Source organism: Acanthaster planci, linkage group LG02 (genome assembly GCF_054643075.1).
Source record: "Acanthaster planci isolate LZ-2023a linkage group LG02, COTS_SCS, whole genome shotgun sequence".
NCBI lineage: Eukaryota > Metazoa > Echinodermata > Asteroidea > Valvatida > Acanthasteridae > Acanthaster > Acanthaster planci.
In genome coordinates, this window is record NC_141778.1 from 11,236,778 (window position 1) to 11,260,375 (window position 23,598).

A 23,598-nucleotide genomic window follows, 5' to 3' on the forward strand; every position below is an offset into this window, starting at 1 on the left:
GAGACACTCGTCAAGAAAAGCCCTCGATTCATGAAAAATTAAAGTGGCTATCAGTATTTGAAAAATATTGCATATTTTTGTTGATAAAAATGCCTCAATTTTGATTGGATTTAAACTGCTAGGCCTGGAGCCCCAAAAATTCACGCTCTGGTGAAAAGATATTGAAATGATAAATACATTCCATTTTGCGATAAGATGAACCATGGCTGAAGGCCTTTTTTATCTTAATTCTTGTATATTATCCCCCGTTAATGCTTCCCTCAAGGCCCCTACACGGTGATTTGTCAAATTATAGTCTCATCTGTACAGAACGGAGACAAATCACCTCCTTAATGACTGATCGCATGAGGTACCATAAGCTAATAGGGACCTAAATGACTTGAGATAATGAAGTAAGCTTCTCGGGGAATGGAAACCGGCACCGGCTACAGCCGTTGTGTCGGAGAGAACTAACAACACCGCTGGATCATTTGTGAGAACGCTGACACGATGCGATGATCGATGACTGGAAGATGAACAGAGATCTCAGGTGAGATCTTCTTGTCGATAGGAGTTGTTGAGAGGCAAAATACAGGGGGGAAGACTGGGCTCTGGTAGCTACTTGGATGCTTCAAGTGACAGGACTTGATTCTTGAGTCCTGAAGAAACTGTCTCCTCAGAAGAGGTGTGGCTCTACTCACCGGTTCTTCTCAGAACCACGCATCTTCTGAAGAGACAGATTCCAAGGACAGGTGTACCCACTAACCTACAGCTCAAGACATGGTTTGTTTTCCCTGTATCAAGAGGGTAAGTATGGTGTTTGATATCCCAAGTAGACGTATCAATGGTTTTCACCTTTTGGCCGCAAAAAATGTTTATTTTCCTTTCAAAATAAGGCAGTTTGTTTCTGGTATCAATTCTCTTACACAGTTTTTCAATTTTATTTCTGATTTCCATAACTGACTTTGTCTCAATTTTTCATTGGTTTTTGGAGGAGCGCTCTCAGTCTTATAACTACGACATGGGAAAGCTGAAAGAAGATTCTTTGAAAACATTTGCGGTTATTCAAATGACGCCCTCTGATAAAAGAAACATGAGATACCCACACAAACAACCTCTTTATCAACCTCCTACGTACCGAGTCACTTTTTTAATCCCTCATAATGTTGACCGCAACCTCAAGTCAAATGGCATTAACCTTCGAAAGTACATTAAAATCCCAACGGTCTCAAAAACTAGTGGCATTAGATAAAGTGGCCAGGGCTTTCGGGCAAAATTTCCCCGGGGACAACCGTATGTCACCTCAATTCAAACATACAACGGAATTGCTCATGAGAGTCCCCCATTCGAGCCATCCGCACAGCGATCCCTACCCCCTTGAAATTCGTGCACTGACTGTTGAAGCAAAAGGTATGCAAGTTTGCCGCTTCTCATAGCTTCGAATACGCCTGAGTGGCACATCCCGGCATCTCATCGCCCTTGACTGATACATCCTCTCCTTGCATATTTCATGAGCTCCGCGCAGCCCCCCCCCCATAATGTTCCAGAGGGACTAGGGTCTGCCGGTGGATTGGCATCCCCAACGCTTGACTCAGCCAGCCCGTGTCACGGATAAGATACCCGGAAAGCTCTCGGCGTCTTATAGGTTCGGTGCTTGTTTCTTGTCAGAGACTGGTCACGGTATTTACACACACCGCAGTGCGCATGTTTATGCTACGCTGGGTTGCTTCCGATCGATCGTTCGCCTGACTTAACATGCAGAGCGCCGGGGCTATGAAATCCAGTTATAATTTGCAGCACGGTTTGCTGAGGAGGCTGGATAGTCTATGTAGTTTAGCGACCTCCAGTGTTGAAATTTTTCCACTTACCGTTCAACATATCATGCATGTGAATTAAACGCACGGTAATAGTTCCTTCTTCAAGCAAGTAATAATGAGTCTAGTTGACTAACTGAGAACGTCATAACACCAGCCTTGGGTGGACGGAGGTGAATGTACTTTTACTGAAGTTAAACTTGTGAAGGGGAGACTATGACTGAAGCGGGAAGGGGGGGTTTAGGGTCTTTCTCTCTAGTTCCCACCTCCCACATGAAGCTCGTGTCGTCGCTGCTCTTGATTTCGCTTGGGTGGATGACGCGGCCCGTGAAGGGGCCAAACCGTGTCCCCTTAGCGATCATTATGGTGTGACTGAACACACTGTAGTGGGGGAAACCTCCAACAGTTGTCTGGGTGATTGATATACCTGTAGGAAACGAGAAACAAACCGTGTTGGCTTTTGTCACTGCCATGGGCAGCTTTGAGATAGGCTAATCATCAGTGCAAATATCTCTAACAGATCAACTTTTCAGGCTCCCGACTAAAATCTAAGACGTTTGTGATAGCCTGCATAAACGCTTGCCTGGCTGTCTTGATGTAATGAAAAATATGCGAACAGTATTTGGGCTCAACCCAATTTTTTGAAACGGTGGTTTGTTTTTTTCATTAGGACTTTTTTTACCTTCGGGCAGACTGACAGTTCTGATGTCCAATGGCGATCGGCATGTTGATTTTTCGCGTTCTACAGCAGAGTGCGCCCTCTCGGGGGTAGTTTCGCCTTTGTCGCCCTTTACTTCGTCATCGCTGGAGGGCGGCAGACACCGAAGTGTTGTTTTGCCTCGCAAATCTAAGAAAGGGTTAACTATAGCTTCAGGACTTTGCTTTTTCAAGAAAATACGCACCAAAACAATATACCCCTGTTTTAAAAACAGCTGACAAATCTGCGACTATGTTAGCCTTGGAACTAATGAGTGTTCCTTAGATTGAAACTGTTCATTCTTCTTTTGTCCATCAGCCTGCTATTCCACACCTGCCTGCACCATACAGTGTCCGCCCGTCATCGTGCCTAACAAATAAACTTCGCTCTCAAAAGCCCTTTCAGCGCTGCAAAAAAGACCTGCGATTTGCTAAACGTGCCTCTAGTTGTGAGGGGATAAGAGGTTGAATCCCACACTTAAAACTGTTTACCCTGAAGATAACATCCCCTAAGTGACTACTCCAATAGGGTACTGTTACCCTTTTAAGAAGATCTGTTCCCCTTGCCGAAAAAGAAAGGGTGGATGATGTTTTCTTCTTATTAATGTCCCACCCCTTTCTGCCCCCAACTACATCGCCTGGAGGGTTTGTTTGTCATTAACTGCACACCGTCCATCTATTGTGCACCTTACTAACCCCCGAAGACAAGGCTGAAGTGACTTGCTAGGAGGGGCCTATTGTGCGGATTCTGTGCGATGCTTGTCCAAGCAATTACCGGCCTATTCACTAACGACAGGATTGATATATATATATATGGTCAGCGATAAAATGAGCAGCCGACCGTAGGGTGTGCGCTGCGCAGAGCCCGCACCATCGTTCTGCTGAGGGACCGGTCGTGTGATGGATCGCGTGGACAACTGTTCTGATCAGATCCTCCGTGGACCATAGAGCAAGGATATACCAAGGGATGGGTTTTCGTTCCTCAAAGTAATCACTAGTTATTGCGCTTACTCCATTCCCGATCATTCTTTGCCAAAACGGAGTCAGAAAATTCGTATAATGCACGCTAGTAATGCACGACTTCGCACCCAACCAATCAAGCAAAAATTCTCTGCAGAGAAGTGACAAAACCGTCGGTAAACTAGTTCGTTTTATGAGACTTAATACTAATGATTATGCCTGGCTACCAATTATTCGATTCATCATCGTCTCGTAGAAAAATTAAGCTTTATGAATAGGAACAAGCCACTGAAATTAACCGGCTGTCAGAGAATTAAAGACCGTTGATTAGGTCTGTTTAGCATCACTGCCACGCACAGCTGTTCACTGAGGGTAGAGGTAACACACAAATTAGTTTGTCCATCCTATTTGCATGAAATATAAAACCCCAAAACATAAACAAAGAGAAAGAGTTTATAAATATCTATGTTTTAATACAATAAAAAGGATAAATTTATAGAGCATATTCCATGGGCATTTAGGTAGGGGAGGGGGGAATGCCCCACCCCACCCCCTTTTCAGGTTCGAGAGATTATTTTGTTTGCCCCCCCACCCTTCCACTTTTCTTCTGGAGCCTGAATAAAAACATGTAATGGGCGTAGGCCAACATTATTGATTTATAGTTGCTTATTTGATATGCCAAATCTTTTGCCTTGTAGGGTGTAAAGTTGGGACGACGGACAAAATGGTTCCAACTTACATCACATTTTCAATGCGAACAATAATGTAATCAATCTCGCAACCAGATTTGCTAAACGAAATAATATAGGAAGAGTCAGACATTGCTTCAGATTGCACCATAGAGCATCTACAGTCCAACATTTTCCGGGGCGCCTTTAGGGCTTCGAGCTTCGCGCTCATTGATGATCAAGGTCCCCTCACACACGCTTTTCAAAAGCGATTCGTACCCATGGTATGTTCAATTACAGTACATGGGCAACTAAAGTTGCCCCAATAATCAAAAAGACCACCGTGTGTTAAAATTGAATTTGACAAAGAGATGGGATTGGAACAGAACCCATCAACCCATACAAGACATTTGCCAGGCTTAGAAAAGGGAAACGAAATCATCTCAAGAACCCAGCAACTTCCAGGAAAGCTGCGAAGGTCTGTGAGCCATTTTAATAAAAGATATTTATTTCCATTCCAAGTTGTTATAAAATTATTAAAGGTTCTTCAGCCATTAGTGCGTCTCTTTGGATCACATGAATATAAGCAGACCTTCGCCAAAAGGGCTTCTGCATCGTCCAAAAAATCTTGTTACATACGAAGAACTTCTTTACTTTAGGACTGAGTAGGTCTTGCCAAAACAGGACTATACTTAGTGGAGACAAACACAGTCATTTATTACGCTGCGTTGACACATAGGTGCCGTTTACGACAATTGAAGAGCTAATCTACTGAGAAAAGAGGGAAAATAGAAGGTAGAAACCCGGACAAGTGCTGTCTCACTCTTGACTAGTTCGTGCTAAGAATGACTAATAGACTAACTACAGCAACTTAGACTACAATGCCAACAGCAATATTTGGTGGAGAACACCAGTAGCTCGCACGCATGCACCCCAACTGGAAGAAAAACAACAAATTCCTCAAGGAGTTCATCCTCTCCCTAAGACCGCTCCCTATCAAGAAAAGAACAATCGTGTAATCCCTTCAACTCATTTCGGGGCTCCTTCAGCAAACAGTGCGACAGTGCTGGTGGTCTATGGGGCTCAGGCCGGAGGGATCTACCGCCCCCATCCCGCTTCAACAATCCCTAAAGGCTCCCACAACAAAGGCAAGAGGCACACTTTTGAAACCTCACTCTTTAACAACCCACAGGCCGCTAATGCGGTGATTTTGTCTTCTACCTTTGTGCTGGCCTTTTCGGCGGAGGAAATTGAATAATAAAGTTCTTTGCAAGGATTGTTAACAGTCGCGGCCGGGGTCCACAAGAATCCACAGCCGCTGTTCTCCGCTATGAAGTCCCGGCTTTTTTAGCTATTCGCCGCGAAAAAGGGAACTTGGCAACATCTTCGCATGTTACCCCAAAGTGGTGAACGTGGCTGCTCAAATCCAAAATTGCCCGCAAAGAATTCATGTTTCTGATTTCTCATGTCCAGTCTGCACTACAAATCCTTTCTCTATAGAGACGCCCTCTTCCTATTTTCTCCTCTGTGCATCCGAAGATCTTTTGGAATAATGGACGAAATTGGAAAAATAAAGGTAGTTTTGAGTGGTATCAGATTTCCTTGGAAGGCACATGTACAATGGGAGAATATTAGATGCTGTAATACCTGATGTCGGTAAAAAAAAAATTAACGCTGTGGGTTACGTTGAAGACAGTAGAGAGAAAAGACCGGTTGTGATAAAACATTTTGCCACTTGTAAGTTTGACATGCCTACGAGATTACTGCCAACACACACGCATGCTCCCATCGGATGGTGGTTGACCACTGCCTGACTGATTACAACTCTGAAGTGTCCAAAAAGCTGTTTAACATTTTTTAAAACTATCCTCACAGTTCCAAGACCATCTAAAGTTCAACACATTTTTGTGTTACTGCTTGACTAACCGTAACGGCATTGTGCAAGGACGCGCGAGGCACTCCAACCAGGGACTGAACCAGCTTTTGACTGCCGATCCAGCCATCGATCAAACAGGCCAGCCCGGGCCCCGTTCAAGCGTGACACCAAGCAGGCCAGCCGCGTGGATGGCCCGTGCGAGGCCGGCTGCAGCTGGAAATTTAGCCCAAAAGCGCCGTAGGAGGAAACATTGGCCTGGATCCTGGGCATTTTTTTCAAATGCAATGAGCGAAAGGCAAGGGGGGGGCCTAATTATTTCCTGTGGAAATGTAATACCGGAAAAGCGTGAAGCCTCGTAAATCCAATATAACTATCAATCTGCCAGGCAGAAAAAGACAATAAAGTTGTTTGGGCAATAAAAAATAACTGCATTGCGCACAATTTGGATCTTAGATTGTGATTTTTAAAAAAATTGTTTATTATGGACTTACCTGTTTCTTGAATTCTCAGACCAGACAGGGCGCACCTCAGACCACAAGGCGGTTCCTTCGAAGGTCTGACGTAACCGTACAAGACGTTGTCTAGTTCGGTCGCTGTGAAGTTGTACACCAACGGCAGCGGGCGACGGATCTCCGGCGGGAGTGGCAGGGCGGTGTGCAGCAGGCTTGCGCTAGTTGACGTGGCCAGGCCGAGGTAAGGAGTTGCCACCCGATCGGCCGAGGCGCTCACAGTGACAGTAGGCGCGGAGGGTTTCGGTGTGGCGGTAGCGGCGCCGATGCTGGCGGCTGGCAGTGGGTCGCATTCTGGGGAAAGATGGTGGCGGTGGTGGGGGTGCAAGGGACGGGGGAGTTGGTGTAAAGGGATCGGCACACGCAGACACTGAGGTCCCACACCCGGGGGGAAAGGAGGTAGGGGTAATGGAGATGGACTGTGGAAGGGGAAGAGAGACCGAGGTGGCACGGGTAGGGCTACCCCCGTGCTTCCGCTACCAGGACTGGGGAGGTTGTAGGATCCAGTGGCTGCAATGGAGGCTGTAGGCTGCCACATAGGATACCTGTGTAGAAAGAAAGTTTGAGAGAATTACAGCGTTTTAGTAACGAGTTCACATAGGTGTTTACTTTCATGCTCATGTAGGCCTAGCCTTCACAAGGGCCTCAAGGATGTCCCAATTTGGTGTGAGATGACGGTCAACTGGGCACAGTCCGAATTACTTAGCAGCGGCTAGAAATTACACTCAACTGGGTGGGAGGCGGCTTGAACCACCATCATAATAGTCTCGAATCTTATCTTAAGCCATAACCAAGTCGAACACGGCCCGTAACCTGATTGCAGTAGCACCAACCTCACACACGTGTTGGGAAGCATCCAATTGCTCGGTAATTGATTTCGTATACAACCTGTCCACGAGAACTGTATCGCCGCAGTAATGAATGGCTACAAGTTCTGCTAGCCTTATCAGTCTACAGAAAGAAAGGACCTTCTTCACTGTAAATTTCACGGATATTCAAAGTCACTGGTCGTTGCAACAAGTGTTCATGTTTGGCTAATATTTACAATGTGACTCCAAGAGCCACACGTCAGATATAGAAACTAAAATGGTTTTAAGGTTCATCCATTTCTCAGTACGAAACGACAACGTATCGTTATTTATACGTCAAGCAGTTGATTTTATCATATTTGTTATGCGGCTACCATTTTTACCCAATTTTGGAAAAAAGTTGTACTTCTAGATTGACTAAGATTATGCCCAAAACCACAAGCATAGTGCCTTGACCTCGTTAGGAATACTTTGATCACCGCGATTTTGAAAGAGCAAGGCCACAAAATCGCTTGCCTTCAGTCTCGGATTTCCTATGTGACCTTGTTTACTTATGCATTAGAAACGAAACACTCCGATCTGTGTGCGGTGGCTGGCCCCAATTGGGGGCGTGCCTTCGTTCTGCAGCTCTGTGCACGGTCGTAACTGGTAACATCATGTGGAATCCACGCATGGTTAGCGATGGATGTTTACCGGGCTTTCCCGGCGATCTGACGCGATTAACGGCGAGACTAGTCATTGGGCGCGGTGCTCGCCCATCGGGCTGATTAATTCCTGCGCAAAACACCGCAGCCAGCGAACACGCTAGTTCATGTCGACGGTAAAGCCGTTAAATTCGGAAGCATATCTGCCAGCTGTCTAACTTGATTAGCTACGTACGTAAAAGGGCTTGCGACGTGAATTTTACTTGCGAACATAACTATTGTGCACAAAACTCTTCAGAAACGCCTGAAAACTATTTGACAATCCGTTTGGTTAATCTTATCGACTGACACATAGCCTACACACATATTCTTCTTAATGTATCCAGACTTTTTCTGACAAATTGTATGACATGACTTCAGGAGAAACCTTTCATTTTCGGGGCTATTTTCAAATTATGGAACTGTAAAATTTGCTAAATGAAAACATTTTGGAGAAAATGTCGCTTTAGAACTAGCGCACTGTCCTAACATTTAGCAAATGAATCATCAGAGAAAAGAGAAAAATTAAGGCATCAAGAACACGGGCGTTTCGCAATAGCGTTGGCCAATCACGATGCGCGAGATCTGTCGGCCCAATGCACGTTTGGAAAGGGTCGACAGATTTCGCGCGTTGTGATTGGCCAACGCGTCAACTCTTGCAGGCGCACTATTGAGAATCGCCCTTATTCTGGCAAATTCTAATGCTGAAATAAAAGTGTGATTTTTCGTCAAATGAAATCTCAAATTTTGCTAATCAAGATATGAATTTCCAGGAGTATTACGAAAACAAAAGACACTAAAATGGAGCATAACGTTAAATTAGTCAAAAAATACATTGGACATAAGTCTCAGTGTCATCATGGCCCATTAGATGGGGATACATTATTAATGTTGTCAATTATGATAATTCGACACAAATGGAGAGCTAATTGTATGTTCATCTTCTATCATTACAACTTCTCGAAATAACTACCAACCCAATCAGATCATTATCGCAGATGGATCACACATTGAAGAAGTACAGCATTAAATTTTGATTATTTAGATGAAGGGGCACTTCGTGGTTTCTGCGAGAAAATTATTTCTCTGTAAACCCATGTGCTGCAAGTCGTATTTTAGGCAAAACATTTTATCTTTCCAACAGGTCGTGAATTGGAGGCATAAAAAGAGGAACAAGATAAAACAAGTTATCCCGACTTTTGTTTAAAAAGAACATTGGAAAATCTATTACTGTTGTTGAAAACTAAGAGAAAACATAAGCGTACTTCCTTCACAGTGTATCGTTTTGAGATGATCTAGCGCCTAATGGACAATAAATTTACTACAGCAGATGAAATCAACAATTGTATTTGTCTGAATTTTGCTTTTGTTATCCTTGGTACTGGGTCCATAAATTGCAGACAACAATCGGTGGCTGGGTTTATTCCGGAGAACTTCAGTTACATTAGCAACGAGGCTTTTTAGAAAATAGGCACTGTTGTCTTGCCATCACTCTAAACCACAAAAACCATTCCTCATTTGACTCGAGATTAATTATCAATGTTCCAACGATAAGAGGCACATGAAAGAGGCCCTTTATATTTGACGAAACAACTATAGGCCCTACATGGCCTATCTGTCACAGCTCAATTGAATATGTATAATTAATGCATCAGGGACCGTTAGGTTCGGTGGTTCTTTCTGAGTTGTTCGGCCGTGGCGTGGAGACTATGCACCGTCTCCGACACAGAGTCATTAGCACAAGACACGTTGGGCTTGATTAGCCTGTAGGCCCTGCGTCGCTTCGTGCAACGACATCCTCAGCATGCAATATTAAAAAGGGACAATTCAATTTGTCTACAAGTTCACCGTCATTAGCGCATAATTTATTCCTGCCATTTTCCGATCCGGGTGAATTTATATCCAAAATTTCGAGTCCCGCCCTTACACGCCACAAGAATGTATACATTATAATTCACGTATAATTAGAGCTTTGGTACAAATCGTGAGGGTAATTGGTTGCACTCGCATAATGCGATCGTAATATGTGGCATAAGCCTGAGTAGCCCAAATAGGCCCTATACAGAAATGACAGCTGTACATTAAGGGCTACATATCATCGTTCACACCCCCCTCCCCCGGTTCCTTCTTCATGCTAGGGGCTCGTTAGTATTGGCTCCAAGACCTTCCAGTAGTTATTCCTGGACACGAACCACACACGTACACTGTTAGGGGGCGCTATCATCACACGAATCGTTATCTTCCTGCGATGACGATTTGTGTGGCGATAGCGCCCTGTACGTGTAGATGCAGTTGTACAGTGTACATGCACATACATACGTACTGTACGTGTACTGTATGTACAGTACGTGTGATGGTCACGGACGTATATAAAAAAAACCTCGACTTGCAACGCCTTTGAAAAAGAAGCCAACCAGCGGCCATTTTACTGAGCCAAATACAAATGCGTGGGTTGGCTCCCTACTATTGACGTCAGGAAGAACAAAGGCGGGCATTACCAGGAAAGCTTTGTATTCGGCTCGGTAAAATGGCTGCGAGTGGATTCAATGACTCTATAAGCTGATTAAGGGCATTGCGAGTCCAGATTTTATTATACACGTCCGTGGTGATGGTTCGTGGTGTCATGAAACAACTGGAAGGTCTTGGAACCAAGACTAGGGGCTCGTGTGCCTTCTGAACAGTGACCTGTTGTGAAAGTTACTCAAACATGTGATTACCTTATGTTCTGGTGTGTTTCTAGGGAGGTCAATGTACTGGTCTGTTCTGTACTGATGTTGGCACAAAATATCTTGTTTTGTCGGTAATATCAAGCAGTAACAAACAACATCATTAAATGACCTGGCCTATATGTTTTTAAGGGTTCAGTGAAGTTCGAGTTTCCTATACTCAACAACTGGACAATTTGTTTCTTGAGGGGCTGGACAGCCTCCTGCCCTAATCACACCACACCCACGAGATCAGCCAAGTCCACCTATTCGTGTTCCAGACAGTACAAATCCCCGAAGTCCCTCCTCATCCTACATGTCCCCCGGTGACTACACGGTTCAGTGCGGATGGCAACCATCATATCACAGCTTAATTGATATCTAGGCCTACACAAAATTAACAAGGAGTGACATCCTTGGTGACCACTGACTTTTTTATATGGGTTTTACAATAACTTTTAGAGTCATTTTCATGTACTTTTTATTTTTACTAAATCCATATATGTTTTTTTTTAACTTTTAATTGTAATGTTGCTGTGGCAGCAATTCAGCCTTTTTGGCTGCAAGTGCCCACCTAATGTGGAATAAATAAACCAATAATAATAACAATAGACAAACCAACTTCTTAAAGATGAATTCCGCCTCGGCATTAGGGGTTATATAAGGAAATTGCACTTGCCAACTAGGCTATGATCTGACGAAGTGAACAACATTCAATAAACTCGTTTTATTTGACACTGCTAGTCGATTGGGTGCAAAAGACATCCTTTCAAATTTTAACCACGCCCCCACTGTTGTCGTCAGTGAATAAAGCATAAACGTTACAGGGATTAGTCGGTGAATGAAAAAATATATATAAATAAATAAAAATGGCTGCCACATTGAAATCACGGCCATAATGTTACCTATTTTGCAGAAATTTATACAATCATGCTGTTCGTATTATCAGAAAAATTTAATGAGAATAAATCGGTTTCCACGCGGCGGTCGCGTTACATTATTTACTCCCAAATTACTAGATGAATTTAATACACGTATTGCCCCATCGCAATGCATGAGTTCTCCATTATATGCGTGACATTATCAACAGAAGACAAGCATGGCCTTTCTGCACCATGGAACAAAGAGAAGAACCTGACGACGCTGAAGTTGGGCCGTTTAGAAAATGTAAGGTCCATAATCCCGAAATGATTTTTGACAGTTACCATGCATATTAAAAATACTTGCAATAAGCAAACAAAATCTAAAAACTGCAGTTTATTTTTTCATTTATCAATTGATTTATCTGCGAATGCTTTAGGTGTGCTTGATGGGCCAGATAAAAAAAATAAATGAATTCCAGGCAAGATAACAAACTCAGTGAATAGATATATACATATGGGGACCGTCCACCGGAAGCATGGAAGTCAGGATTCTAAAATACGCTGTTGATACAAATTATTCAACACAACAAGTGGATTTTTATTTCAGTATACTACTGTATCTTGCGCTTTTAGAATTTGTAAGGAATAAACAGGAACAGGTGCCATAGGGACAGAGCACCAAATTAAACGCCCTCGGTTAGAATTGCGCGCTCATCATGCATGCCAGATTCAAAATCGATCAACAAATCTCATTTGGATGAGAATCAGCATGTCAGAATGACGCTGCAATGTAATTAAGCCAGCTGACATCAACAATGCAAAAAATATATTTGCTCTTTTTTTAATTTCACCGATTCGGTGTGCGTTAGACAGCGAGGTATATTTAGGCGTTGAAACAAACCACGCCTGTGAGTACATCCTGAAATAACTGGCCAAAGAAAGGACATTGTGAAGAACACAATTTTAAAATTTAACGTCTAATATTAAATTGTGTCGTATGCAGGAGACACTTTGGAAGTCAGTAAAGCCTGTGTAACGTAATGGATCTGTACTGTTGACGTTAAGGGGCAGTAAGTCCGGGATTTTTACAAAGTAAAAAGAAAAAACAAACAAACCAAAAAGATGCGTTATACCAAAACAAACTTAGCTGCAGTGACAGTTGTCCGGGACAACTTTGTTACATTTCGGAAGTGAAAGCAGAAATGCAACTATCGAATTTCGATGGAGAACTATAAGACCACCGTCCCATCGGCTGTAAGGTAGATTAATATGACATGGCCTCTGTGAATCGATCCAAATAAACTCCTCCATAAGTCCCTCCGAATGTCACAGACAACGACGTACTTAATTTGGCGTTGTTCGGCGAGGTAATGCCATTGTGACGTCGTTTCAACTTTGAAACATTACCGTATGTCCAGAAGGAGAGGGGGGAGACGAGAGTTGGCAGTGGAATTTTCTTAAATACAAGCCTTCAAAATGCACCTTTGTGTCTCATTTAACCTCATCTTCTTTTTTTGTTCCACTTTTTCAAAGGTTGTTTTACGGCATTTTTGTTCTTTATGCTGGTGAACAGTTCCGTATTCAGGAGCCAAACTGTGATGTCATCCCCGGAAGAAAGACTCCATGTTACACCGGTTTGTACACACACACAAAATGCTCCGTAATGAGATTTTGCTTGATTAATTTGAGTTTGTTTTTCTTTCATGCTCCATGCATACCATTAAGCAAGCTACCGAACCTTAATGAGAAAATTCTGGGTTTACAATTTTAAACACCAAACATACGGAATGAATCATGATTGACATCATAGCTACAGCGTCCCAAGAAACGAACTTGAGATGTTTTTAAAAGTGCACCTTTCAATGCATTTAACCTCACAGGGAAGTAAACCATAGCTTATATAATATGAGAAAGTATAATTGAGTTGCCAATCTGTTTCCCTCCTTTTTCACAAGTTTAACTCATAAAAAAATTGGCCTTAAAGCTTCCGCGCTCTACCACCTAATATATTGTGGAGTAACATTTTAAACCACCGTTTACGCTCAAATGCACCGCTTCACCAACCGACAGGTACTCGGTGGAATACCTGCCCGCCACGCTTGCCAATTTGCAAGTCCAGTGCCGGTCGACAAGGGAAGGCAGATGCGAGCAGAGATGGGGTGGGCGGACTATAAGCAGCCTACGGATGCATTATGATATTACACTCCACGTCGCGGGACCATCAAGGATTTAATGCATACGAAATTCATCTGGCTAATCACTGGGAAGTGGCTCGACGTACCAGCCGAAAACAAAGACTACGCGATGCGCTGTGTCTACAGCGTTGAAAATAAGTCTAATTATATCAAATTGTTAAGTCGGCGTGTCCAGACCAGTCACGGCAGCGGGGCCCAGCGAGGTTTGGACGGCGTCGGGTTTCAAGCGGCGCGCTTGTAACTCGGAGATCGGTGTCATCTCACAAACTCGTTAGGCTCGATGGTAGTAGGCATTTTATGGTGATTAGCTTCGACTAGCCTCTCAAATGCTCAGAGCAATGAGCGTGCTGATCGCAAGTTATGTAGTTTAATGCATGCAGAAATCAGATACGGCGGACTGTCACTTGATTGATAAAGAAATGGTCAAAATGACTGTTTTGGCGGAAAAGGGGCCGATTAGCATTACGAGTCCGACTTGGTCGCTTTTGAATTTTGGCACCAGCGTGGCCATGGTTTGTTGTACAGTGCATGTCGTGAATGGGCAACTGGGAACAGAGTTTCTACATTAGGGCTGTAGGTCTACATTACTCAAAAGCCTAAGATTTTCCATTAACTTGCCACAGCTGCTTTTAAAATGTACTATATCACCATCCGTCCCCTCTTTTGCCCGAGGCAATATCACATATTACCGACACACATTGAAAATAAATATCTCCCTATTTAGCTATACAGGCAACAGTTGGTGCGACTCCTGCCCACAGAAATTGGAACCCTCGGGTCGACTGATTATCCTCTCCCTACACAGTTCGTTACGGTAGGACAGCTACGCTTTCAATTTTGTACGTGTTCCGAGTCTCAAATGACCGCCTTTTTAATTTCCCCAATTTGTTTACTGTGGATAAAAGATGAGCTCCGGGCTGTCGAAAAAGTCTAAACAATATCACTTAACTCCTGCAGAGGCTTGTCGAGTCGGCTCATCAATATTTTATTTTTTTTGAAAAGTTTTCATCAAAAAGAAAGCTGAATGTAGAAGTTTCATTCTGGCCAGACGCAGGGGACCCCCTGACAACGAAATTCTCTTTCTGTATTCGTGAATTCATTCTCGTTTTCTCTATCAAAGATTCTGGAGAGGAAGAAAAATGTAAGAGTGCCCTCTTTGTTGTTTGTAATTATGACTAGGATTTGACTGAAGCATTGCAGACGCGAACAATTCCATTCAGAGAACCGGGCGCTCAGGTTCCTGCCATTCGTTCTTTACTTAAGGGGTGTGCCAGAAATTTTTAGACCTTTTTAATACAGTCAAGTATTGCACGAACATAATCATAATGATGTTCAAACTGTTGCATTAGTAGTAAACATTAAGAACGTAGAAAACTAGCACGGCGTAAATTATATTCAATGCCTATAAAGTATACAACCTTTCTAGTTGTAATTGGTCAATGGCTTTCGCGTTAAGAGGCAGTATATCGATGATTAAGACCATTCATCATGGTAGCAACTGTGTCTTCTATGACTACCCCGCGGCAGTATAGTCCCGTTGGGGAAAACAGATCAAAAGGTACATAAATCATAGGGACCGAGGCGAATAATAGCAACGGTTGAATAGACGAAGTCATCCAAAAAGAGAGTGGGAACCGAACGACAGATAGAAAGTTAGTTTAGTCCGTGTAAAGATATCTTGTATGAAATCAGTTAAGTCTGAAAAAGCGGTTACCTTTTTTACAAATTTTAAAACTTCTGTTGATGTTCTTGCAATGCCTTTCTGGTTAGTTTCTCCTGGAAGTGATGATCAACTGGTAAATCACTAATAAATGTTCGCTGTGTAAATTGAAAAGGGCAAATGGGGGAGGAGCCATTTCCCCCAAAGGAGCCTTTATAAAAAAAAAGACACATACCCGGGTAGGCGATTGTTTGGTACATTCCGTTTCCCGTCGAAAAGCATGTAAAAGCCCCGAAAATATTGTACAACCCTCAGAACAGCCAAAAAAGTTACTTACAGACATTTACACATTTTGCCCTCCCTCTACCCCCCCCCCCGAAAATTTGGTCCTGTGTCCGCCCTTGGTCAACAATCAGTCAATTACTTTGATTGTCCAACAAAAGGTGGGTGGATCAGGCCTATAGGCGGGCGTATTTAAGGCTACAAAGTTTGGGTTCAATAAGCGGGCGGGCCCTAAATTCTGGAAGTGGGCGGAACCTTGGTAAGAAATGCACAAAACCACAATGAAGTGGACAAGCAAGTTGAGCATGGATGCATGGGCCATGTCGACAGACTCAGAATAGTATAGGCCTACCTAGACAGCACAAAACCTGAGTGTACGGATTCGGAATGGAGCAAAATAAATGGGCGGGGACACTGAGTGTCCAGGGGTGTATCGGCGGGCTGAACTCCGTCAGCTCATGTGGCCCTTGGCTATGATTGCAGGCCAGTAAATAGTTCCAAAATTGCCTTCGCGGACCAAATCACGATTTGTAAGCCCTGTCATATTCTCTGCTATGAGAGCTCTTCGTGGCACGTGGACTAAGTGGTTGGTTGAGAAGGAGGATGGAATCTGCAAGCAGGACGGCCAGCTTGTATTTCTGAAAGTATAGGACCAACGGGACCCTCTAAATCGCTCTAGTTTCAATGGAGTGTAGGCATCAATTTTCAAAATGGTGAGGGGGCTTCATGAATGTTTCGAGGGGTGATTTTCTCTGGAAATAACTTCAACAAGTCGGTTAAGCCACTGATAATTGAAAGGAAAATAAAAGATGGGGAAGTGAGCTTTAATCTGATATAAAGTCTTGACCATCTGAGAAACTTATGGGCATTTTCCTGATTTTTTGAGGTAGGGATATTCATCAATGTTGTTTACGGCAGCTCATTTACTGGTCTGTAACCCTATGGAATATTATTCTGAACTCAGGAGAGTCCAGTTGTCAGAAAACTGAAGAAGCAGAGAAATAGCTTTGAAAAAAAGACATTGGTTTTGAACAATAAAATAGCAGGCCAGCTGCTAACGGCACCCGTCTCCGAACAATCGCTTTTGCGAAAATTGACTTAAAAGTTGATCTACGGAGTCATGGTAATAGGTTGCCAATATACTTTCAAAGTGTACTGGAGCCGGATGGAAATTTCCCCTTCTTTCCAATGGGTTTCTTCATTTTGATAACATGATCAGCAATTCAACTTGTGTTTTACAATATACAAAAGGTGTACATGTACATTTGTTTTATTTTAGCAGTACCATGTTCATTTGCTTATTGCATGTATGTTTAAATTATTTTATTTTGAACAAGTGTTCACTGTATGTTCCAACAAAGTAATAATCTTGTGATGTGAGGTTTACCATTACTTAATAGTTTGTAATATGCAGGGCCCCAATGAATATCAGTTTTCAACTGTTTGGGCATATCCTGGGTACAGAAACGGAATAAATCAATAAAAGCACTGCACGGTCACTCTAGCATAGACAGTGTGCAAAAATGGGGGAAACAAAACATCTATGACAAGGCTCAGAGTCCTTGCAGGACATTTTTAATAGGTCTTGCGGTTGGCTAACGATTTGAAACGGATAGGCGGATAGGGCATTCATCGGAGCAGCACGGACCCCTACGTCCAGCCAACGTCCGCCTGCGTCCTACACAAGTACCCGTGTCATACAACAATTAATTTTGTTCTACGCCAAGACACGCCCTCCCGGAAAGGGCAAAATTACCATTTTTCATCTACTTGTATGCGACGCGGCGACCGGTGTGAACTGAACGCTGTTGGCCCCCAGTGCCTGGTGACATTTAAGGCAACCGCGTTGCTAAAAAAAAGCCACGGATGTGGATCCCGGATACAAACTAGGCCTCTTTATTTAGTTTAATACTGACTGGGACTCAAACTGTCCAAAATGTATGGAACACTGACGAGGGAGGATCAAGAAAATTGCATCGACATCAAAAGCCTTTATTTGTCATTTGATGGGAAAAGGCTGAAATTTGAAGGGCAAATGGCAAAAATTACGTGATTATTTGCGACTGGTGGCTGCAGTTGATGACATTCAAACATCGAAACGTTCGACTTAAATTCACGGGTTGGTAAACGTACAGAAATCTCATCTCACATGTAACTGCATGCATGCGATTGCTCACATGGTTCTATATAATGACTTGAATAATACTACAATATTCACATTCTTTCATCACATTACAATTAATCATCCAATGAGAGGAAATTAGAATTGTTTTCTCAGAAACCGGGAGGAGCAAATCTTTTGGCAGTGTCGATGTACAAAATGTGACATTACAACTATAGCATATCGATTTAACTTGAATTCGAGAAAACGTGCAATCAAAACAAGAATGACACACCAATACCAGTAATTTAATAATTAGACTTATCGAGCGCAAATGTATCTTGAAAAATTCAAATGCACTTTACAGTAATTGAAACTGAGTAAATTAAAACGATGCATGTGACAATATACTGCATCAAACATTATTTACATTCGCAATATGTTAAAATTACAAATGAAAATCAGAACAACGCGTCAAGGACATTAGGGGAAATAAATGTCTGTTCAACTAACAGCTGAAAGACATGTTATTATGCCCTCCAAAAAGTCAGAAACAGCGGACCAGATCATTAGGCTCTAAAATGAGCCACGAAATCTATTTAATATATAAGAAATGAAAGACAGTGTAAATTTCAACACAATATTCTCAGTCAAGCTTACCTGGACACTTGTAGAGGAACCGGAACAGAAGACATCATGTCCCGAATTTAACGCCGTTGTTCTGCCTCAAAATTCACTTCCTAGAACAATTGTGTTTCATCCAAGAATTCGCACCTCTTCTAGCGATGGCGATGGTCTCTTTTTCAGACTCTTTCACGGATTGACAAGTATCCTATCCGAAATAGTGTTTATGTTCAGGACCAAGGCGGGAAAAAGACCACGAGCTTTAAAAACAACACAACCTTGTATTCTATCAGTCAAAGGCTACACGCAACAGGTGCTTGAAACTTGTGCTTTGCATCCTTGGCTCCGCCCCTTGGAAAGTTCAACGCAACCCTGTTGGCTGTGGCGTGAAGGAAAGGCTCCATCGTGACGTGATTGGCTGCAATTGTGCGTAAATCATTGTACGTCATGTCACAAGCGCTTGCCATTGTTTGTACCCATGCTGACGACCGTTCAACGTTGGCTAAAACTGCGAGGACTCTGTGCGTGCGGTGGGAATAATAGAGCGGCTTGAGCAAGCGTTGAGGCACCACACTCATTCGGTTAGCTGTTCAAATTTACACAGAATAACACGCCGAGGCTAAGGTTTTTTAACCGGTGAAAAATCGTTTGATTCCAACAAACGCCGACGAACCATCCAGGTTTTCAACCTGAGTCGCCTCTCTGCAATAATAGGTGTCGGTTGATCTGTTGTTGTGGAGCTATTGTCACTCATTGTCCAGCAGCTCTCCAAAAGGATTTGTTGTAGATTACTATTTTAATTGGCTGGAATGGAGGTCTTTTGTGCGGCGATTGCCCGCCGGTAGCATCCTTTAGTTACAGTGTCTTTGCTAACGGATATTATCCCTACTGTTCGCCGGTAACTGAGTTGATTGTTCGTTTATTGCCTGGTTAACGAGGTTTTCTGTCTCTTGTTGCTCTGATGAGGGCTGGCACTAATTAGCGGTGTTTGCTGACGGATTTCGGTAATTCTGGAGGGACGTGCGAAGGTGAATTGGCGCATAGGCGCTGGGCAACCGTGGACGCAGTGAATGAACAACGCCGCACGTTTGTGTCGTTGAGTTTTAGAAGGGAAATGTGTGTCATTCGAAGCTTCAAACTGTCAAGAAATGCACCATTTCAAAGGGTAACCGCACGTGCTTTCGGTTCGTGTGAAACAGTAAAGACGGCTACACCTTTTTTCAAGAGTAAATGAATTGCCCTCAGGATAGTGCTAACAGAAGGGTATCGGAGGTTTTTATGAGAGCAAAATATCCAATCAATTCAGGCTGTTGTGCTTATTCATGTCAGCAACACTACGGCTGCATTGTGCAATTTCTCCGATACAAAGAACAACAACAAAAAACAAAAACAAAAGCAACACACAAAAATAACTGTGTAAAGCATTTGTTTATTTACATATTATCATCTTTAATGCTAAAGCTGATCATTTAGGACCCGGACAATAGAGCCTGAAAGTAAAAACAGTTGCGAATCGAGCTTCCGGAACCCTCGCGCGTTCAACCTACGGGGATTTCACATTTCACCCTCCTACCACGTTTGATCAGTTTTGGAAGAATAATTCCTCACTGAAACCACCCCATGAAACACTCACGTTGGGATTTTACCTTTGTCTTTCTCAACTAATTTAGGAAAAGTCACCAGGAGATGGGTAAAAAATGAATTTCATCAACGACCTTTCACGTCTGGCGATATCATAACCTAGGTCTCTGTGTTCATGCACGTTGTTTTCACTCCGTGCTCACGTGAAAACGAGATTGTAAAACGTTGCAAAGATTCACCTACCTGTAGTCGATGAGTTCCAGATTCCGTTGAGTCGACATCACGCACTGCAGTTGTGTCAGCAAAGGTTAGATAAAATAATATAATCTTTCGCATATTTCGAATATTGCTTTATTGCCGTTATTACCTTATAATTATAAACGTGTCAAAAATATTTTGATCTGTTTTTATTTCGGTTTTTACCGACAGACTACCATAAAATTTCAAACCGTAAATGTTCATATGCGTACGAGACCGCCGCACTGGGCTGTTCTTCATGTATTTCATATTTTCGGAAGTGATGGGTCAATTTTTGGCAGGATATTTCTCTTTTAGGTCAGATAATTTTTCAATTTCTATGAATTGATGTAAGAGTAAATATTATCCATAGCCCGTTTTCAAAGTTGAATTTGTAAGGAAGCAGCTGAACGAAAAAAATGCTACAAATTCTAAAATCTTTGCACGTTATTTTTCCCATCCAAGAATTCCAGAAGCGCGCCATCAGGGGTCAACCTTCAGGCTCCATGACGAAATGTTCGGTGAAGAGGGGAATAAAACTTCAGAGAAATTTTTCCAGAGAAAAACCACGTAATCGGGTTGGGACTGGAAACCCAATTCACAAGCAGACGGATTCCAACCCGGGACGCAGAGGTGACAGCAAGGAGCTAGCCAGTAAATAAAAACTAGCCGCCACAGGCAACCAAGATGAATGCTTATATCCTCACTTAATAATATCGGGGAAAATACAACCGTCTCATATTTTTTTTCATCCCATAGAAAACCTTAATCAAGGCTTGTTTCATCATCTCGATTTTTGTTTTAATTTTTTGAGGGGGGGTTGGTGGTTCTGATCCGACAACTGTGAGTGAAATTGAGTACCCCAGAAGATGACCATCTCAAAACTGCACCAACATAAACAAACCGCAATCGTCCTGGAAGCGCCATGGCCACCATTTAGAAACAAAGGTGAAACCTTCACTCCATTTTAAAATCATAGAGCAAGTTTAGGCATCGACATGCCCGGAACTTAATCGGGGGTTGGGCCGAAATTTCCCCTATGCTATAGCTTACGATGTTCAACCCCAGCCCCCCCCCCCGGTTGCAACAGAGGGGACTGGAACGTATAAGGATCATCAGGCCAAGTAGTTTCATATACTTCGTTCTTCATTGTTCAGAAGGTAGAAAAAAGAAACAGTTCTTAGAGGCTCAAGCCCCCCGGTTGCGCCATTGTTTTTAAGGCCAAATTTCATCCCCATTTGGCAGGAACGCAGGGGGTAGTCCTGTCCGTGGCTTCAAACAGTGTCCTCTTTCGCAAACCATCGACGTCATGGACCTCTGTTAATCCAGAAATGTAAAGAATCAGAGGGTATGCATATGGCGGGTTGGTCGACTTTTGAAACTATTTGGGCCGGTCAGAACAACGCGAGAGTCATGCATGCACCCATGCCCTGAAGCGGAGTGTAGAGTTTGTGGTCTGGTGCACGACCAAGAAATTTCAGCGCCGGTGCCGAAGTGAAATGTTGCTGTTTTCAAATCCTAAAAATGGCAATACATTGTCCATCGTCTCAAGAGAGATTAATTGTCCGCCGTCACAGACATACAAATCATAAAGCTTTATTGAAGTTTTTATGACAGCGTAAAACCAGCGTGAACGTTTCTCTCCGTCAATTATGGTCGGTCTGTAGACATTGCTATGCATATACGTGTAAACGTATACCAGGCGCAAGCACTACGACATTAGTGTCCATGCCTCGCTCATTGGCCTGTGATTCAAGGACCACCGGGCCGATCTCATTTTTCCGGGGGTGGAGGTTATTCATTTGTACTAGTACTGACAACTTAAATCTCACTTAAAAATTTTAATTAAAAATTAAAAGTGTGGTAGAGGACTCCGTTTTTCTTTAGGTGAATGGGCTCAGGTTATAACAAAAAGGCGGGTCACAATTAACACGAGCGTTTACATTCACTTAACATGCAAGCTCACAGCATTCAGTCGGTCCAACTAAACAATCCAGAAGTTGTAGCGGCCGTTACGTCTACATTGGCCTTTGTGTACAATAATACCTCTCCCCTCTCCTGCCCCAACCAAACCTTCACAGATTAATTTTTCAGATACCGCAAAGACTGTTTTCTCGTGTGTACTTTGGGAGCGCACGCACCCTTTCTACTTACACGCGCCAACTTGCCAAATGAAACAACATCGGCAAATATGTAATTTCCGAAGCCAACACAAATTGGTTTAACAGACAAGCAACGCATGCACAAGTGATCGATAAAACAATCTTGTGTAAAAAAAGGACTCGACTTTGTATGTTGCATACGAAGTGAAAATGATAAAAGGCACTGCTCGAAAAGACGACAGATCGACCGTCCAGCCAGCAGCAACCTGAAATTAAAAGCGATAAAACGATTATTCGGGGTTGAAAACAAACAAGGTGTTCAACTTCTTGCTGAAGTTGCTACATGCACGGCTACACAGAGCAGTTTACACAAGCAATAGCGCAAATATACATAAACGTCAGTTACAGGCATTCTGGGATCATTTGCTTTGGACATCGGGTGCATTTCAATTAATTGAATCTTTACCAACCATATTTTGTGTGTTTTTTTATCGCTTCGTCGCTTAGTGCGTGAATTCATTCCTTTGTGGAAACAAAATGAATGTCCTTTGTATAATGTCGAAATAAATGTCATTTTGCACATGTCATCTTGGACATGAAAATAGTCGCATAAAAATGCGGCAATACAGCCGGCATCACGGTCTGAAAACTTTCAGCTGCGAATCTACTGACAATACATGCACTTTAAGGTCCCTTTCAAATCGCAGGAACAATTGAATTTCTACTACGTACCGGAGATTTCGAGAAAAAAAGCAACTGTACACATACTGTTGGAACAAACCTTAAATAAGTAAAAATCTTTAATTCGTGATTCAACCTCAAACTGGCATTTGAGCTCACTCTGTCGACTCTCGTTTAATGCTTTGTCTTCGTTTTTGATTTGGAGAACATTAAGTTTGAGAAGAAATGTGGTAAAGCATCGTCCATCTCATGTGAACAAAAGACTATGGCCACTAGCTCACAAACCCGGATATACATTACAATTCCGATTCGGCAAAAAAATCGAGTATAAACATAACCAACAGGGCCACCCATGGACGTTGATCAATTACGATTTAATGGCCTATTATTGATGCTTTATCTTTTCCTGCAGCGCACGAAACGAAAGCCGAGAATTCTCAGTGGTGTTTGGGACCCGCTTCACGTCAGCAAAGGATCTCCATCGCCCTCCGGGGTTGCATTTAGTAACACGTTGGTCCAATCAATCGAACGTGCCACGCCACGCCAGACGGGAAGGTTTTCTTCTCCGCTGCA

At 42.9% G+C, this 23,598-nt stretch overlaps 1 protein-coding gene and 1 long non-coding RNA gene across 2 annotated transcripts in view; one reads left to right on the top strand and one right to left on the bottom strand.

The window, feature by feature from the left end:
* Nucleotides 1–18,549, bottom strand: part of prdm14 (PR/SET domain 14) — a 27,679-nt gene extending 9,130 nt beyond the window's left edge. The window contains exons 1-4 of the mRNA XM_022233214.2: nucleotides 18,461–18,549; nucleotides 6,485–7,047; nucleotides 2,476–2,640; nucleotides 2,060–2,220 (exon numbers count right to left, since the gene is read on the bottom strand). Coding sequence (XP_022088906.1) covers nucleotides 2,060–2,220; nucleotides 2,476–2,640; nucleotides 6,485–7,047; nucleotides 18,461–18,498 — 927 coding nt within the window. The 5' untranslated portion in view covers nucleotides 18,499–18,549. The remainder of the gene's footprint in view (nucleotides 1–2,059; nucleotides 2,221–2,475; nucleotides 2,641–6,484; nucleotides 7,048–18,460) is intronic.
* A 903-nt stretch (nucleotides 18,550–19,452) lies between these two features.
* LOC147799886 (uncharacterized) lies at nucleotides 19,453–20,869 on the top strand. The gene is made up of 3 exons (XR_015423686.1): nucleotides 19,453–19,589; nucleotides 20,095–20,312; nucleotides 20,708–20,869. It is a non-coding gene; the product is annotated as an uncharacterized LOC147799886 (long non-coding RNA).
* The last annotated feature ends 2,729 nt before the right edge of the window (nucleotides 20,870–23,598 follow it).